General features: G+C 44.4%; 2 protein-coding genes across 2 annotated transcripts in view; one reads left to right on the forward strand and one right to left on the reverse strand.

Moving 5' to 3' along the window:
- LOC310815599 (transmembrane protein 163a-like) overlaps positions 1 to 6623 on the reverse strand; it is a gene marked incomplete at its 3' end in the record, with an annotated part of 20593 nt that extends 13970 nt beyond the window's left edge. The window contains exons 1-2 of the mRNA XM_083685445.1: positions 6174 to 6623; positions 4917 to 5036 (exon numbers count right to left, since the gene is read on the reverse strand). Of these exons, the coding sequence (XP_083541571.1) occupies positions 4917 to 5036; positions 6174 to 6351 (298 nt within the window). The 5' untranslated portion in view covers positions 6352 to 6623. The remainder of the gene's footprint in view (positions 1 to 4916; positions 5037 to 6173) is intronic.
- A 4732-nt stretch (positions 6624 to 11355) lies between these two features.
- LOC310814985 (cyclin-T2-like) lies at positions 11356 to 18871 on the forward strand. The gene is made up of 9 exons (XM_083684575.1): positions 11356 to 11531; positions 12368 to 12449; positions 12563 to 12691; positions 13016 to 13076; positions 13316 to 13378; positions 13709 to 13754; positions 15141 to 15304; positions 16504 to 16574; positions 16774 to 18871. Exons 1-9 carry the CDS (start codon positions 11374 to 11376, stop codon positions 17818 to 17820), a joined length of 1821 nt encoding a protein of 606 aa, XP_083540701.1. The 5' UTR covers positions 11356 to 11373; the 3' UTR covers positions 17821 to 18871.
- The last annotated feature ends 1076 nt before the right edge of the window (positions 18872 to 19947 follow it).

A 19947-nucleotide genomic window follows, 5' to 3' on the forward strand; every position in this document is an offset into this window, starting at 1 on the left:
GTGGCTCAGTCGGTAGAGCACGGCGCTGACAACGCTTAGGTTGTGGGTTTGATTCCCACTGGGACCGTATATATACTGAAAAATGTATGCACTCACTGCAATGTCAGTCGCTTTGGATAAAAGCGTCAGCTAAATGGCTTATTATATTAGCTCCTTGCCCCTGTCCTGTGCCCTTTCTTCTAAGGCCTCCCTCCATCCCTCCCTCCCTCCCTCCCTCCCTCCCTCCCTCCGCCTGCTCCTCCTGTGCCTGTGGAAACGGAGGAGGGTGGGACCCCCTCCCCTCTCACTCTCCGAACACACCTCCTCTTCCCACTCTTATTTTTAGACTGCAGACTCTTTCGGGGCTAGCTAGCGCTTTGGGTTTTAGATGCACACAGCTCTGAATGTATAAATATGTGATGCATCTTTCCCCTCCACTCTCTCTCTCTCTCTCCCTCTCTCCCTCTCCCTCTCTCTCTCTGTCTCTCTCTCTCTCTCTCTCTCTCTCTCTCTCTCTCTCTCTCTCACAAGCACACGGGCGCACACACACCCACACACAGACACACACAAAGACAGCAAAGTGGGCTACTTGAACTTGGGGAGCAAGATACACACTGCTGAGCAAACAATGCACAATACATGGTGTTCCTTGCATTCAGCGCGTGCCTCTAGGCTGTGGGTTGTGTCTGCTGGCATCCCTCCCTCTGCCACCATCTAGACTAACACCGTGGAAACACCTCCACTCAACACCATGGCAGACGGACATCCTCCTCTGAGGAGAACAGCTGGTACTCCACCAACCAGGCAAGTGAAAGCATTTGGTGATACACTTTCAGACCAAAAAGGTTAACTGTATCTCGCAGGATCCAGTTGGCACCTTTTTCCAATCCAGTTACAATTCACAATCCCAAAAACGCCACGAAGTAAAATGCCCCCCCCAGCATTACGATGTTCTGCCTCGTGAGAGATATTCTGGAGATATATAAAGTGCCACGAAGTGCCGTGTCGTGTCTCGTTAGGCTGTGGGTGTCTAACAGCCCTCAGATCTGACTGAAGCCCAGGAGGGGAGAGGGCAGGATGATAGACACACTGCCAAGAAAAAGGGGGGCTCAGGAATCCGACTTGTCAAAACATCAAAATGAGAATTGGGCTCCACTGATCAAAGCTGCTTGTATGTACACACGAGCTTACTTAGCACCTTGAACGCAGAAGGCAGGGTAAATACTGTGGGATGAGAGGGAAACGGAGAGGTGGGTGTGGTGTTTTTTCACTCATCAATGTTTGGGATGTCACCCAGATGTTCCTCACTTTCCACACTTGCGTGTGTGACAATCGCTTTGTCTTCGTGATGATGCAACTGCCGTACCAACTAGAGTACACAGAACGACACGTCTTCACGGATTTAATTGTTGAAGTGTTTCCTTAACTGCAGTACAAAACAATGGAGGAAATAAAGGCTTCGTTAGGCTTAGACTCGGAAAGACGTCTCCTCTAGCCTGGGCTCCACCGTGCTCGTTCATTAGGGAGAGAGAGCCATGCATCAACCGGCCTCAAATGGAGTGCAAATTAATCTGCCGTTTGAGAGGCGAATGCGTGGCGCTGAGCGCTTGTTAATTGGCTCCTGAGGAAGCGGCAAGGTGTCAGGGGGATTGAGTTCCTACATCACAGTCTGGCACAGATTTTCACATGCACACGTCTGTCTTTCTTTCCCTCCCTCCCTCCCTCCCACCCTCCCTCCCTCCCTCCCTATCCTCCCTCCCGCTCCGCCCGCCCCCTGAAAACCTGTCACAGCCGACGAGCAGTATGGAGAATGGGCTCTTCTTTATTTTGGGGTTCCATTTTGTTGAGTATCGTTGGAATCACATTGACACTCAACCAGCAGAGGAAAACCTAAATCGCAAAACAAAAAGTAACTGTGCTTTCCACCCTGGTCCAGCTCACGCAACAAGGGCCCCCTTCAACAAGAACATCACCACCGAGGAGGGTGATGCTGTTGGCCCATTGATCCTGGTCAGCAAGGGATCTATAGGATCCCAGTCAGGACTGTGTCCATCTGCTTATCACACAGAGAAGTCACACCGAAACCGGAGAGGGCTTGTTCCCCCAATGTTTGTTTAATGGTAATCTTTTACTGTTTGCGTACTACAGCTGCTGTCGTTCAAGTCGACGTATAGGGAAGGACTCCAGGTGCCACCACCACCCCTGTAAGCCTGTTGTCTGTGTACAGTACCTGTCAAAGGTTTGGACACACCTGGCCAAGAGTGTGCAAACATCTTCTGGTTTGTTTAACACTTTTTTGTTTACTACATAATTCCATGTGTTCCTTCATAGTTTTGATGTCTTCAATATTAATCTACAATGTAGAAAAGAATAAAAAATAAAGAAGAAAAACCATTGAATGAGAAGGTGTGTCCAAACTTTTGACTGGTACTGTACCTTATGAATGTTTTTCTTGCCCACAGAGGACACTGAATTCATTCTGAATTCATACTGAATTTCCTTCCATTAGAATCTAACAACGTCAACAAAGTCATCTACTCTCAAGCATGTTTGAGTGGTTGAAAAAATTAGCTAAGTCGCTATTGTTTATCTACAAGAAGAGATTAAAACATAATGATATCGTGTTATTGTAAGGCAATATTTGTTTTTAATAAGTTCTTAAGACAGTGGAAGGGTGTGTCTGAATGTGATTTCTACACCTACAGTATGTACTGTATGTTTGTAAAGTGAGGGATTTTATGTCATTATGGGATTTAGGCCATGTATTGCAGGATCTTCTGCAATGCCTAGAAGAGAACACTATGTACAGCACTGTGACATTGTTTGTTCAGGAGTGTATAACTTGCTCCCCAGGTTCAAGTCGCCGACTTTGCTTTGGCCTTTGTCCTGTGTGTGTGTGTGTGTCCGTGTGTGTGTATCTGTGTGTGTGTATCTGTGTGTGTGTATGTGTGTGTGTGTGTGTGTGTGTGTGTGTGTGTGTGTGTGTGTGTGAGTACAAGAGAGAGAGAGAGAGAGAGAGAGAGAGAGAGAGAGAGAGAAAGAGAGAGAGAGAGAGAGAATGAAATGTGAGCACAAAGACAAAGCACACGCACACATACACCAAAGAGGAGGAAGGAAACTAGATACCAGTGGAGTAGCTCTGCCGATGCCCTTAATCAGAACAGGAACTGTGCTAAATCTCTGGAATAATTTGGAGACAGGAAACTCTGGGGTCGAAAAACACAATTACGGCTCCATCTACCCAGTGCAATAACAACCCACTGTGTCCCCATGCACCCACTGCCATTCGAACAATGAGGGAAAAACCAGGGCTGGCTCAACGATCGCATTGAATTCCTATTTCTCATTCCACACAGACCCTGTGTTTTGAACAATTATTGAACATGGGTTTTTTGCCCCCTGTGTCCCTCTCTCTCTCAAGGGCCAGATTGATTTGAAGTGAACAAATTACCAGCAGAAGAAAGAAGAGATATCAGTATGCAAGCAGCTCTTTTACACTGAACGATCTTCGTTCAAACACCAACACCACAATCTATTAGTAATACACTAAGCATGACTCAACGCTAGACAGGTATGCAGTCTTTGATCATGGGTTCAGTCTTTTCTGTGTCAGTATGAAACCTAAACCAAAATGGGAGCGAATGTCCCTGAATCTTGCTGCTGATTATGGGTCGGCGCTGATATGTTCCCAGTGGTGAATTACACTGCAGCCCTGCCCTGCTTACTTATGCTCACGTGCTGAATTTGCACTTACCCACGCAGAGACAGAAGAGAGAGCTTTTCCGACGTAAAAAAAAAAAGGATTCACTGTGATGGAAATTCTTTATTATTTCTAATTTCCAAACAAACACCCTTTAATCTGTTTTTGTCCATTATGTAGATTTTTGTTTTAAAAAAATATATATATCAGTAGCCATCGAGGAATGGGATCAGAGGATGAAGAACGTTCAGTGAAGAGTGCTGTATTGGTCCAAACAAAGTGTTTTCTAAAATCTGGTGTCGGTACTGTAGGACCTTTACGGGCCTATTTCATGTTTGGTTTGTGTACAAGGATATGCACATGTTTGGCACTCTTCGAGAACGTAGCATATGCACGTTTATAAATGTAACTGTGGCCAGTGGGGGCAGCAACACGCAAAACTACATGTTGGACCTTTAAAGACAATTGAATTATCAGTCCTACTGTGCTTACATAGCCTGCAGACATGTTGGTAACTGGAATAAGAGGGTTGGGATCTGCGGTGGACTGGGTTTAACCCACCAACTGCCAAAGAACTCCGGAACACTCACCACCTAGAGTGCCAAGTGTTTTATGTGGTATCTACCTAGCAACAACACGTTGACCTCGTAATTTATGCATTCTTATTGCATAAATTCACCCATGGCACTCTAGAATGTTGACAATTTGGCCGACTTTATTCACCCTCGGCACTGAATTAGTTAAAGAGCTCGGAAAATAATATCTTTCTTTCCTTTCTCCTCCCTCCAACACCAGGACCCTTAATGAGTCGTCTTATCTACATGGGTTTCATCCCTGCTGTGCTTTGAAAAAGACTTAAATATGTAAAACCAGTCAGACTAAGAATCATTAAACAATGATCCTCTCATAAGTGATTTCTCTTTTTTGAGAGTTATTACTGTGGAACTTGCTGCCTTCAAATACGATACAAAGAAAGTTGAGGTTTTCAGTAACTAATTAACACATTTTAAATATGTTTAGTTTGTTTTATCTTCACTGACCACCTCACAGATCATTCTATGGTGCAACCCTGTGAAATGCTCCAGTGGATAAAGCAGGTATCTGGTTATCTTGTCAGTTGGGGGGCTCATCCGGGGTCCTTTGTGACTTCACGTCATGTTTGAAAATCATCGTTTGATCAAAATCAAACCATACAAAACAGGAGTCCCTTGGAAGTATAAAAGTGACATATACTCACTGAAAGCCGCCACTGCCAGGATCAACGTCACCACAACTGAGACCCAGGACACCAGCATGGCTTTCTTGCGATAGCTCTGAGCTTCATGGGGCTTCAGCCTCATGCTACTCTCCAGTAAACCTGCCAGGGGTAAAAAGGTAGAGCATCAACACCGTAAAAAGGTGTAGAATCAACACAGTAAAAAGGTGTAGTATCAACACAGTAAAAAGGTGTAGTATCAACACTGTAAAAAGGTGTAGTATCAACACAGTAAAAAGGCTATAAGCAATGGGAGGCTTTCACTCTATTGGAGGCTGCTAAAGGGCCCAGAGTTGTTGATGAGTTGTTGATGGTCCTCTGTGGCTCAGCTGGGCATGGTGCTAACAACGCTTAGATGTGGGTTTGATTCCTGCTGGGACCACATATACTGAGCTGCAACGTAAGTCGCTTTGGATAAAAGTGTCAGCTACATGGCATATATTATATATATATATTACATTATATATATTATTGTTGAGAGATGGTGTGGTTGTGGTTGAGATATTGTAGGCCACCAAGGCATTCTGGTCTCAAAACTCTGGGCCACGGTCGGATTCCTCCCCGACTGCAACCTCACCAGCCTGATCTGATGTTGAGCTGAGAGGGTGAATTACTCACTGCATGTGAGGAGGATCACAACACGTATAATTATCAAACTTTGTAACTCTCTCTGTCTCTCTACCTTCAGTTTGTCATGTTACAATACTCTGTTCAAATGCAAAAATCATCTAAGCACAATTAAACTGCACAAAAAAAAATCTGCGAGTTGATCAGATTGCCTCATATTCAGCATTACCTACAATTGAGACAATAATTCAGGATATTAGTTGTTTATTCTTTGGATAGGTGGTGGAGATAATCCCTTTGATAATAAAAACAGCCTGAGTAGGCCGAGAGTGATGACCATCTTAATCCACAACGTCAGGCTAGAATATTTTCTGTTTATAGATGTCTAGCGACATGTACGTAACTATCAATCATCTAAATGCATTATGGTACATTGTTTTACGAAATAAACCTTTATCAGCTGAGATAGTTGAGAAAGTCCATTGTACTTGGGAGTCTAAATCAAACTATATTGTTTGAGTGTTGTTCCTGCTGGCACGCTGCACTGTATTCCATGCCTCACCAAAATAATAATAATTAAAAAAAACAATTTATTTTCTATTTATACTGATTAATCACAAAGCTATTCGGACACATTCAGTCTGTCAATGTTGAACTCGTTTGTTTCCATACCTTGCCCCTCAACGCTTTCGCTTATCTTCATCTCCTGGTCCATTTTGAATGGGTCCCCCTGACTTGCTCTTTCGGGCTGAGGTTGATCTGTCGGGTCGCACTGTCCGTTCACAGCTGGGAGATGAACGACAGTTGTGTCCGGAATGGTGCTTGGGTCTGGGACTGTCGGGTCGGTCATTGTCCTTTAAGTTGCGGTTCAAATTAGACACTCGAAAAATGTCACACCAAAGCGAGAAGTGCGATCCCCTCGGCGCACGGGTGCCACGGTGTGGGGTCGCGCCCGACGGAGAGGTGGGCTTCGGTGAATCCGAGCGCAATGTTGAACGCATCAATAGAGAGCCCCCATGCCAGACACGAAGTCGCGAAGTCGAGTTTGACTGCAGCAGGCTGGCTCTAATTACAAATCTAGTTTAGTTAACGAGAATTCTGCTCTGCGTTGTGTGGAATCCGTGCTCATGATGCCCCTGTCAGCAATAAGGCTGTGTCCGTGGAGAGCTGTTTAGTGACAGAGCGGGTCTTCAGAAGCGCTTCCTCTCCGCGTAATCACCATCTGTCCCAGGTGGTTCTAGAACACCATCGAATTGTTTACCCACCACAATAATCACGAAACGAACAAATTGACAGTCTTATTACTAAATGTGTGTGTGTGTGTTTTGACTAGAACGAATAGGTCTAGATTACTAATGAAATTCATAAGATAAAACAGTGTTTCCTGGTAAATATAATCATAATCTTACAACCATAAAAGTAATCTTAACCATAGAAAATCACATTTAACATCTTCAACTCATGAGGGAGCACAAAAAGCCCATCCATTAAACGTATCTTATCTAATGAGGAATGTTTTCCTAGCAAAGTCAGAAAACACTTTGATTTATGCATGCCTATAGGTTTAGAATGAAGTAGTCATATTTCCTGCTTGGCTTGTTGGACGGACACGAGTTTGAGTCCCCCAAAGATGCGCAGTCATTTATTGCGGAACACATAGGCACCGTATACTTATGACCTGACAACGTCACACAAGCCTATAAGGCTACATTAACATGGGAACTTTAATCTTTCTCTATCTCTTCTCCCTCAGTCATATTATTAAATACGTGATGTTGTTACTGACATGCATCGAATGGATAGTTTAACTTTTCTCGTTTTTCATTTGACATTAGCTTGATCTAACCATTCATCCACTTAATCATCGGGTTAATTGCAATTGCATTGGGGTGGCAGGTAGCCTACAGATTAGAGAGGTTGGTCAGCAATTGGTCGCTGGTTCGATCCCCACCCCAGGAGGGAGCCAGATGTGAGCTGGTGACTGGAGGGTTGCTGGCATCATCATATCTAAGGTGCCTACCACTGTCGTTGTGCCCTTGAGCAAGGCATTCAACCCCTAACTGTTCCAGGGGGGCCTGGCGATGGCTGACCCTGTGCCCAGAACTCTCTGAGCTCTGTTCTGTCTCTCCTTCTACAACCACCATGCTGAATGGGACGACCATAAACTGGTCTCTTGTTAAATCAAACAGGCCAACAGGTGTGAAAGAGATTATCCTAATTACAACCAAGGTTCCCTAGAACGAGAGCATCAATAGGATACACATCAGTCTCATCTTCTTATTAGATAATCCAGCTGCTACCAACCATTTGCAAGAGACATGCCCCCTCCAGTGGACACTCTTAACAGGTCAGTAGTTAATCCTGCTTTTCGACCAGACTAAGCGTGCCTTTCATCATAGTTGGAGAAAATCCATTCGGGCTTAGGGTTAGTTTCACTGAATCCAAATTACAATTCAAGATAATTATAATAACGATTAACAATTCCATCTTTATTTTCTCAGTCATCGGACATAAAAACAATAAATGCAATTTCAATTAATTTAATATTAACAACGTTTGAAAATGAAGCCCCCGTTCTCCGTTGGCCTTAACTTTGGCCTAGGCCTCGTTCACGTGAATTGTCCTAATTCATTTATGGCGTTGCAGGGCAACAGCCTACGTTACGTAATGTCGCTGAAGGAGTTATAGTTACACGCTCTCTACCAGAGCTGATTAAAGAAAACTTTACAGGCTTGTAAATACAAAGGGAAAAAAAACAAAAGTAGACCTGGGATGCTGGGTAGAATTAATTAGATCAGAATTAATATCCTCCCCAGATTCCTTTATTTATTCTGAAGTGTCTACCTAAAACATTCTTTAATCCTCTTGACACAGCTATCTCTGAATTTATATGGAAGAAAAACAAATCCAGTTAAATAATCTTGGAGGCCTAGCACGTCCACATTTCCAAAAATACTACTGTGCTGCTCACGTTCGTAACGTATTGTTCTAGTTTTAACTAAATAATGTATCACCAGAGTGGACATCGATAGAATCACAATCTTCCACTGTATGTTCACTTCTCTGAGAGCAGCCTTGTGCTCTCCACCACCATTATCAACCACCCAAGCATGGTCAGACAAACTTTAAAGCCCCACTACAGAGGGGTGAAAAAGGTTGTGTGTCACCTGGTATACCTGGCAATCTGATCTTTTCCGGTAAGTCCACACTCTAATGAATATTCAGTGGGCTGCAACAACTCCCCATCCATAGTGTTGATGTAGACAGAGCAGCTCCAACAATGTTGATGGGGACAGAGCAGCTCAACAATGCTGATGGGGACAGAGCAGCTCAACGGTGTTGATGTCGACAGAGCAGCTCCTACACCAACAGTGTTGATGCAGACAGAGCAGCTCCAACAGTGTTGATGTAGACAGAGCAGCTCCAACAATGTTGATGGGGACAGAGCAGCTCAACAATGTTGATGGGGACAGAGCAGCTCAACGGTGTTGATGTCGACAGAGCAGCTCCTACACCAACAGTGTTGATGCAGACAGAGCAGCTCCTACAGTGTTGATGTAGACAGAGCAGCTCCAATAGTGTTGATGTAGACAGAGCAGCTCCAACACCAACAGTGTTGATGTAGACAGAGCAGCTCAACAGTGTTGATGTAGACAGAGCAGCTCAACAGTGTTGATGTAGACAGAGCAGCTCCTACAGTGTTGCTGTAGACTCTAATGAATAAACCTTACCTGTTCTGCTACTGTATCCTACCTGTTAGTTCTAAATAAGATGGAAGTGTAATATGCTACTTATTTAGGAGGACAGAGGGAGATAAGGACACAGGTATCCTTCTCCCAACGTGGGCCAGGCCCTATACCAAAATTATGTTGGGCAACGTTACAGCTGAACATATGGCAGAACCAGTGAACATGAAATTAATTATTATCATTTGGACAGAGGGTCTGGGAGTTGTGCATGGATGAATGTCATACAATTCTACATAGTTTTAAACAACAACGCTTGCTACCAAGTCATAACACTGGGAAAACCCCAGTATCCTTCTCCAGTTTGTCATGCATCAATCAAGCAATAATACCAGAGAGGCCGTGATTTATTGTCAATACCCAGACAGCACACATGGATCAGATTGCCCACTTAATCCCTGTTATTCTGATGGATGACCAACGCTCACTTCCTGCTAGTCTAGTCTGGACTGTAACGTCACAAAATGTACAGCCGCAAAGCATGGTGGGCCATGACTCTATAACCCAGGAGCTGGCACGTGTCGTGTCGGTGTAGAACCGATGGTCGGCATGACCCGGTGAAGGAGCGGCTGGAGGTAGTTTCGAGATGCACTTTTCCTGACGTATTACCGACAGAGGCCCTCAGAGAAAACTATCCCGATGCGACGTAAAGTGCATCAGAAACTTCTCGTAGTTAGGATGTAGTAACAATGTAAATCTGATCCATGCGTGCTGTCTGGGATCGCAGCACTTCTGCCGCCGCCACAATATAACTTAGACAAGAAAGAAAATGTCACAATGAAAAGCATAGAAACAGGACATGCAACAACTCAATATTTATCTTTAGAATATAGAATAGTAGTTTGCTGTGACTCCAGTGTGGTCACTCAACAGGTGATAAAATGGAGCACTTTTCACAGAAATGTCTTCTATGATTCCCCTGGCACTAAATCCAAGTTTATTTATCAAATACACAGAATACAGCCGTAGACGGTGCAATGAAATTAAACTAGCTGCCCTAAATTATTCCACTAGTTATCCTCAAAAAGCACGGTCACTTACAGTTTTCTAAAAAGTACCTAAAAAAGCATACAACCTCATCTGTGAAACATGGTGGAGGGGGTGTTGATGTTAATACTAACTTGTCTTAATTGATGATGTAACTGCTGACGGCAGCAGCAGAATGCATTCTGAAGTGTACAAAGACATCGTGTCTGCTCAAATCCAAAGCAAATGCCTCCAAATTCATTGGATGGCGCTTCATCATTCAATGACCTCAAACATACTGCCATAGCAACTGGGGAGTTTTTCAGGGCCAAAAAAAAGTTCTTGACTGGCCTAGTCAATCTTTAGATTCAAATCCAATTTATCTCATTTCCTGATGATAAGATAAGGCAAGAATACCTCAAAACAAACAACAACTGAAGATGGCTGCAGTACAGGCCTGGCAGAGCATCACTAGAGAAGACCCCCAGCGTCTGGTGGGGTCAATGGGTCACATAATTCAGGCAGTTATTGCAGGCAAAGGATTGTCGACCAAATACTAAACATGAGTGCTTAACTTGGACATCACTTTTGGATACCCTGAAACAGGGGGACTATGCATTAAAAGTGTTGTAATTTCTGAATGGTGAAACCAATATGTACACAAATACCATCAAATGAAAGCTCCACTTTAACCTCATGGTAATTGTTTGATTTCAAATCCAAACTTTTGGATATTATATATCCATAAATATCCATATATATATAGGCCTGCATGTGTAGCCCTAAAAATAAAGCCCTACACATATTATTGTAACCTACAAGAACATATAAAGGTCTATGCTGCCACCTTGTGGCAGGAGGTAAACATTGCGGTCTAGACTGATTTTCTTTCCAACTTTTTCTCGCGAGTCAAACATGCAAGTCCGGCCAGGCAATAATTTGACAAGACACTATTCCAAAACGCACACCACAGCAAAACTTCTGGATAAAAAAAAATCTATTGCCTTCTCCGAATTCATCAGCACGGCATTTTCCACCCGCGTCAACCGCAGATGCCCTGGCGCGCTGCCGCAACTGCGCGAGGAGAGTCAGTCACGCATGCGCCGGGGGGTTTCCGCTATTCTCCGTCGTCACCAGCCGGGGCCAGATGCAGGAGCACAATGGCGGTGCACCGGGGACCCTCTTCGAAATGGCTTTTTTCCCGGGAGCAGCTTGATACTACACCGTCTCGTCGCTGCGGTGTCGAATCCGATAGGGAACTTTCCTATCGACAGCAAGCGGCAAACCTAATTCAAGACATGGGCCAGAGACTCAACGTGTATCCTTGTCTAATTTGGGAGTTGTTATGTGGCATCAAGGGTCTGGCCAAGATGGTTGTGCAGGGGTATGACTAATTCCTGGAACGAAAACGTTCTATGGAAAAGTTCCACGTGAAAATGTTTTAATGTTGCATAAGCTACGTGGCTAAATGTAGCTCTCATTAATTCCGTAATGGTTTGAAGCACCTCCTTGGGAAAAAAGCATGCTAAAAAAATCCTAGCCTCCCGTTTGCGTGTCTTAAACAACGGTTCATTGCAGCAACTAGACAGACCCTTCTTGTGCGTCAGGCTAGATTATTCAGCTAGCTATTTTCAAGGTGTAGCTCATGTATATGATGTAATCTGTCCATCCGAAAAACTGTTATTACGATCAGACTAACGTTAGTTTGGTCTTTTCATAACAAGACACCCAGGCGCAACCATACCAAGCCGCTACCTATTGTTGCCAAATCACTGTGATCTGATCGAGCTAGCTACCGCTGGACAGCTCAGTTAGGCCTGCTGCTAGGCAGATAGCTTAGTTAGCATGTTATTGTCCTGTCTATCCATTCCGTTTAACAAATTATCCTTTTTCTATCTCCATATCTTGATCATTCGTCAACATGCTTTACGTTGAGGAGATGGAGTAGGTGTTTGGCCGACCACAGGGTCGTAAGATGTGACTTTTTGAGGAGCTAGCAGTCTGTTTCATTATGGCACATGTTCTGAGGAGTTGTTGGACAAAGCTAACTAGCTTAATCATTGCCAATTAATTCCGGAATTGATGCTCTGCTAGCGGTGTTTCTGTTGCATTTGGCTAGTCCCTTCGCTGAAATACCTTAACCTCTGCACACAGCTCTCAGCTCATCATCAACACCGCAATAGTTTATATGCATAGATTTTATATGATTCACTCCTTCACCAAGTTCCATAGAAACGTAAGTGGTTGGTTTTTCGTCAGCACTTTTTCTCACTTTATCCACTCTCAAACGTGCTGCCTATGCAGCATGTTCAGGGGATGACATGACGGACGACTTTATTGTCTTCACAGATTATCTCCCAAACAACCTTGTTCTTGGCAGCAAAGGTTGAGGAACAACCAAGGAAGCTTGAACATGTCATTAAAGTGGCACATGCGTGTGTGAATCCTCAAGATGCCCCACTAGATACCAAGAGTAATGTAAGTGAGGACGCTAACCGGCCTTGTTCTCTGTGTGTCAGTAATCAACCTGTCTAGTGATTTAAGGGTAATGCTGTCATGTTTATTTCCAGGGTGTATCCCGCACCCCCCCCCCCAGTCCCACCAGCCTCACCTCACGTAGTGGGTGGGCAAAATGACATTAGCTGCCAGTTTGATAATCCTTGGCAAACTATTTTTTTTGATTGATCAGTCATGATCTGAATGATGTGTTTGTGTGATAGGAAAACAGAGTTAATGTCAAAGATTTGGTCAGTCAGGTGGATTGTTAGACACATTGTGAGTATGTCATCTATTGAACTTCAGGCATACCAACAGCAAGCTCAAGAGCTGGTGATACTAGAAACGATAGTGCTTCAAACTCTGGGTAAGTTCAGAACCGTAGAGACAAAGGTGCAGCTCTTGCTGATTGTTATTTTTGAAGAGTTGTGTTTGTGTTCAATCATTGTAGGCATTAAGCACAAGTAAATCTGTTTTCGGCATGGCCATGTCGACGGTGAATCTCTGTAGACTGTTATTGAAGTAGATGGCGCTGCACAAGTATGGTTTTCACAAGTCTCTTGCCCTGTTTAATCATGCCTTCTCGTATTTAACCAACCTTTTCAGGTTTTGAAATAACAATTGAACATCCTCACACGGATGTTGTGAGATGTTCCCAGCTAGTGCGAGGTAGAGGCTTCTTTCTTCACTTGTCATGATCTGTCTCTTAAAGCTTTTACAATTAAACATGTGAGCTTACATGCATCATGCTAGTAAACCACTGAAGTAATGGCAGTTGCAGTAATATGGATGCCATCAATGATTCTGCTAGATATAGACCCTAACACATTATCTTCTTAAAGCATAAAGCTTTTAGAATTAAACATGTGAGCTTACATGCATTATGTTAGTAAACCACTACAGTAATGTGACAGTTGCAGTAATATAACACCATCAATGTTCCTTTCTAGATATAGACCCCCTAACCCCATTGTCTCCTCTCTCTCCTCTCTGTTACAGCAAGCAAGGACTTGGCACAGACATCCTATTTCATGGCTACCAACAGGTTGTTATCCTGACCCCCCCCCTTCTTGCACTGTGATGGCACACTATAGCTTCCTGTACTGCAGGGTTCCCCCTTCCTGTGTCCAACGCCCTCTTTGCGCCAGGTTGCTGGGACGCCCTCCGGGGTGGTCCCGGCCCGGCTGCAGTGCGGTGTATTGTACTGGGGGCTCAGTGTTGGCACAAAGGGGTTGAATGCACAATGAGAAGTGTAGTGGTGCTGTATACCTCACGTTTGCTTGGTACAGAGTGCATATGTCTAAAACACAATTGGTAGCCTGAACATAGATTGCCACTAAAGATTGCAAAGATGTAAACTTAGACGCTGTCCTGGTAAGTATGATTAACTATTGTTTTTATTTTTATTTAATTTTATTATTGCTTAACGTTTGACAAAGTAATATAGGTTAATATGTAAGAGTGTAGTAAAGTGGAAGCATTTACAAACGTAGTACTCGTAATAGTCGACATCCTCACAACATCAGTGTTTCTCAATCTTGTTTGTGTGAGGGACCTGCATGCTGTGGTTTTCCTCTTGAAAGGTAGTTTTTTGAACTGGCATCTGTTTGCTTGATGCTTCCATTTGTGTCGGGTAACTGACTGGTGGACTGGCTGCTCAATGCCACCGACGAGGGATTGAGAAACACTGTTCTGTATTCAGTATCTCACACATTTATTTAGAATCTTAACTTAAGAATGTGTCATTTCGTACATGATCCGATGACATCTTCACTCTGTTTGAGAGAAACCGCAGTTGTTCTTGGATGAATCTTTGATGTCTTGCTATTCTACCAACAGCAGTGTGCAATGCCTAGACAGTGTATCTGAATGATTAATGTAATGAATACTTAACCCAAGGCAGACAGTACCCATCTTTTGACAACCTAAGATCGCATTGCACCATTTAATAAGGCAGTCAGATTGTACAGGAATAGTGTTGGTACTGGGAACGGTGCTGTGTGTGTGTGTGTGTGTGTGAGAGTTGGACGGACTGACCGACACAGGTGGATGGTGGAAATGAATCAGAAACCTGCTTGTTTGGAAAAACAAATGTGTTCAGACACTGTACATTCAAAGAACAAGTTTACTGTCTAGATTTTCCTAAATGTATCAGTTTTATAAGGTAAGAGTGTGTATGTGATGGTAAGAAAATAACATTCAACCTCATGTTTTTGACCATAATAGCTTTGGGGGGTATGTTCTCCCCAGTCACACACTCTCTGTCGTCGAGAATGATTGACGTGAAATATGAGTGTTGTATTATGACATGTTGTATTATGACATGTTGTGTTATGATGCATGCAGCGATGTGTTTGCAACATGTTTGCTGTACTCCCACCCGTGGCCCTGTGGTTGATGAGTCTGTGTCTCCTCTTCTCTCCCCTCACAGCCTGCACCTCACCACGTTCTGTCTGCAACACAAACCCACAGTCATAGCCTGCGTGTGCATCCACCTGGCGTGCAAGTGGTCCAACTGGGAGATCCCCGTCTCCACAGATGGCAAACACTGGTGGGAGTATTTGGACCGCACCGTCACGCTCCAGCTGCTGGACGGTTAGTCCCCCCTCTGCCTCTTTCTGACTGGTTTTAGTCTGAAGGGTTTGGTGACACAGACATATGATGGTGTTAAAACAAGGGTATGTCAGATACGTGTGTACACCTTTCAGTGCCCTGGGAGTTATGGGGCAAGCACGTTAAGGGATTTATTTTTCTTTTCTTTTTTTACGGTAGAATATTGGATCAAGGACACATGGTGAATAAAGAACCTTGTTGTCTTCTACCTAGATACAAACAATAACATTTATTGTTGTTATTCTATCACGGATTAAGAAACTATTCCTCACCAACAGTGAGACTCGTGAAACGTTGTGAGTAATAAATAAAAAAATAGGAGAGTTTGAACAATTAGGTTGACGATTCTGTATTCTATACTGGAAATCTGCTGATAGAAATCTGCTGACAGAAATCTGCTGACAGAAATCTGCTGTCTCTGCACCCGCTAGCCAGAACCTGCTTCATGCTTTATCCTTCATCAGTCTGGCTGTACTCGAGCACGGCGCTAACAACGCTTAGGTTGTGGGTTCGATTCCCGCTGGGACCATCTATACTGAAAAATGTACGCACTCACTGCAATGTAAGTCGCTTTGGATAAAAGCGTCAACTAAATGGTGTATATGTGTATATATATATATATATACACACCACATATACACACACACTCACATTGATTAGTATAGGAACACTATACTAATACTGGGTAGGGCCTCTCTTTGCTCTCAAAACAGCCTCAATTCTTCATGGCATTGATTCCACAAGATGTTGGAAACATTCTTTTCAGATTCTGGTCCATGATGACATGATTGCATCACGCAGTACCTGCGGATTTCAGTGCACTTTAAAGCTGTGAATCTCCCGTTCTACCACATACCAAAGGTGTTCTATTGGATTCAGATCTGGTGACTGGGAAGGCCACTGAAGAACACTGAACTCATTGTTATGTTGATGAAACCAGTTTGAGACGACTTGCTTTGTGACATGGTGCATTATCATGCTGGAAGTAGCCATTAGAAGATGGGTCAATTGTGGCCATGAAAGGATGCACAGGGTCAGCAATAATACTCAAATAGGCTGTGGTATTCAAGCGATGATTGATATATATATTGATATATATATCTATATACACACACACACAACACAGTGCCTCGTATCTTTGTCTCCCCTCTAACTTGGTTCTGCCTTCGTCCCCTGTGTAGAGTTGACCCATGAGTTTCTGCAGATTCTGGAGAAGACACCCAGCAGATTGAAACGGATACGAAACTGGAGGGTATGTTCGGTTCAAAGCGCCAGTGTGACTACACACTTCAGTTAAACCCCTGAATTGACTCTGACAGCATTTAAACAGAGTGCTTTGCAATCCCTTGGTCCTGTTTTAATTTGATGGTCTGAAAGCGATTGGCATTTTGTTGTGTTGTGTTTGTGGCGGCTGCCCCGATATTAACAGCATCCTGAAACCTCCATTACAGGCCACACAAGCTGCCAAGAAGCCCAAGACAGATGGCCAATTGGGGGATAATGCCTTCCAGGGGACCTCTTCATTGGATAGCATTTCTGGTGTCACCAGCAACTCCTTCTTCCCATCAACGTCCCTCTCTGACTCTGGCGAGATGCCCTCCCTGGACCTGATAGGGGCCCCCTACGGCTCCTACCAGGCCCTCGGGGACCAGCCTGACCTCTGTGGCTTTGACCAGGGCCCACCCTTCCCTTCACAATCCACCCATTCAAAGTACACGCCGGGCAAACACGAACACAAAGCTAACAGTGTGAGCAAGCACCAGCAGCTCAGCAACCCTGCGCTTTTTCCCAAGCCGCAGAAAATGTCGTTGGACAAGTACAGGGAGAAACACGCCGCCGACCTGGCTGTGCAGAACGGGCGAGAGGAGCAGGGCGGGGACATGTACGTGTCCCCCGCCCCCTTGCAGCCCCACAAAAGACGATCCCAGCCCCAGCAGGCCTCCCTGCAGGGGGACAGGAGGGACAAGGCCAGCTCTAAAAAGGCCCGCCTCCCCCCGTCCTTCGCGGAGAACGGCGGCGCCAGTAACGAGGAGCTGAAGATGAGAATCAAAGTGTCGGCCGAGCGGCACGGCGGCTCGGACCAGGGCGGCGCCCCGCAGAGCAAAGACAAGCACAAAGACCACTCTGGCCACCGCCACCCCAAGCACGGCCACTCTCACCCGTACTCGGTCAGCGGGAACGGCAGAGGGGGCCTGGACGGCCCCGCGCTGGCCCTCCGGGGTCCCGGGGGCCACGGCAGTGACACGGGCCCCAGCTCTTCCAGGAAGAGGGCCCACCCGGACGCTGCGCACAACCACCACTCTGCCAAGAGCAGCAGAAGTTCCAAAGGCGCGTCCAGCTCCTCCCACTACTCCTCGGAGAGTGGCCACAGGACTGTGGAGAGGCACGGCCCGGAGGGGACTAACGGGGTGCTGGGTCCCAACGGGCAGCACACCGATTACAAAGACACTTTCGACATGCTGGACTCTCTGTTAAGTGCCCAAGGAATGAACCTATAAAACCGCGGAGGTGTTAATAGATAGATAATGAAATTGGTTTTCCCCCCATGACGATAACAACATTTTAAGAAAGGAAAATAAATGATTTTTTATTACTTTTAACTTATCTGAATTCAGCATCGCCCCCAGTCCTGTCCACGTTTTAATTATTGATGCTTTAAGGCTATCCAGAAACGTACAACATGCATAATGCTGTTGGTACTTGCTTGCAAAAACCCTGTGAACCAGGTGTGGTTCTGTGATTGAGAGAGAAGATTTACCTTCTGTTCTTTTACTGAGCTGTCTTATGTTTTTTTTTTTTTTTTTTTTTTTTTTATATAAATGATGTGCATGTTTCAATCACAAAAGGGAAGAAATTGCAGCCTGGTGATGGTTTACAGAGAGTTGACATAAATGTATGTACATTTTTGTATGTTAACTACTTATTCCTTGAAATACTCAGGTCTTGAAACTTTTGATATAAGAAAGAAATCTTCCTCTCTTTTGGTGTAACACCTATCTGTAGAGATGTATAACTTTGTCCGTTGTTGGTGAAAGCAGCAGAGGTTTGGCCCGTCTGTGTCTCTCGGAGCTGTAGCCTGCTTGTCTTCTAGAGAAGGGCACAAATACTATATGACGACAGTCCAACTAATCACATACTGCGAATCAGAGGCTCGGTTCTGTCTGTCTGTCTGTTGTCCGGTCGACTGGACACCAAACGAAGGCTGTGCCTCCAAACACAACGCAGACCATTCTAGAGCTATAAATGAAGTTTACGTTATATCTGCTGTGAAGTGCATTTAAGATATCTTGGCAAATAGCAAAAAGCCTCGTGATTGTACGTTGTCAATCGCTATTCAATATGGTAAACGTCTAATCAACCATAACAAAAGAAAAAGGAAAAAAAAACCTCTAAATAAGATTGTATATAGGACTGCAGTTCAGTCCGGACATTCTTCCACTCAATGTATTATGAGGTCCTGAAGCAGACTCTGTGTTGATGAACATATTCTTGATTTGTGTACTGGGAGCCCAAATAAATGTGTAAGACTGTTGTTTTTACACAACACGCCATTGTGTTGTCTTTTCTTTTACTGTCTCTTGATATGGATCGTAAACTTGCCTGAAACATCCTGTTCTGTGTTTGTGCGCACAAGCGTGTCATCACATCAGAAAGACTGGAAATGCGGATTGTGGCGTTAACTCATTTAGTGCCACGGGTGAATATAGTCTTCCAAATTGTCAAAATTCCAGAGTGCCGAGGGTGACTTTATTCACCATGAATGCATAAATGATGATGTTTCATTTTGTAGCCAATAAAAGTATTGTTGTTGGGTAAACACCACATAAAACACTTGGCACTCTCGTTGGTGAGTATTCCGGAATTATTTGGCAGTTAGTGAGTTATCATTAACTCAGAACATTGAGAATTGTAGCGTTGATTACATTTTCACAGTACAGTCAGTGTTACCACAGTGGAAATCTTGGCTTATTTGGTCGACTATGAATATAGAGAGATTATTACTTCACTTCTTTTGGACGTTTGTTTAATGTAGTTGTTAGCGGTAGCGAGGTGCACATCTGGATAGTTAACCATTCTGCTCTCCTATACATATATTTGAGCCTTTTCTCAGTTCGGAACACGACTCCTCGTCCTCTCCTCCGTCCTTCACTTGCCTCGTCATCAAAAAGCACTGGAAGAGAATATGTAAGTGGAGGAACCTAGATCTGTAAGTGGAGGAACCTAGATCTTCTCCTGTAATGCGTTTTCAGTAGGACGCGAGGAGTCGTGTTCCTAAAAATGTAGAAAAGGCTACGTAGTGAACTCAAGTGCCCCCACAACGAATGTATTGTTCCATTAGTCTCCACTAGATGGAGACATTTGATCATAGATGTATAACCAGGGCCAGGGAGTTGTGGCAGAGTAGGGAGGGCAGAAACGGCTATCTCTGGTTATGGTGTTGTACACTGCATTGTTGGAGAGACAGGTCTGTCCAGAGGAGGTGGAGTCTGATTAATGGTGAGTGTCAGTGAAGTGTGCCCATGGAAGTCCCTGGTCTCTCCTGGACCAGCCAGGTGCTGATCACAGCAGTTCACACTCAGCACAACAGGCATGTGGGCTACACAGGAGGTTTCTATCACACATAT

This window comes from Argentina silus, assembly GCF_951799395.1.
Source record: "Argentina silus genome assembly, chromosome: 14".
Taxonomy (NCBI): domain Eukaryota; kingdom Metazoa; phylum Chordata; class Actinopteri; order Argentiniformes; family Argentinidae; genus Argentina; species Argentina silus.

Excerpts from the sequence above, each read along its gene's own strand:
- LOC310814985 (XM_083684575.1), top strand. The coding sequence starts at position 11,374 with ATGGCGGTGCACCGGGGACCCTCTTCGAAATGGCTTTTTTCCCGGGAG. Across the intron at positions 12,692-13,015 it reads CACTAGATACCAAGAGTAAT|GCATACCAACAGCAAGCTCA; the intron begins GTAAGTGAGGAC and ends ATTGAACTTCAG. Across the intron at positions 15,305-16,503 it reads CACGCTCCAGCTGCTGGACG|AGTTGACCCATGAGTTTCTG; the intron begins GTTAGTCCCCCC and ends TCCCCTGTGTAG.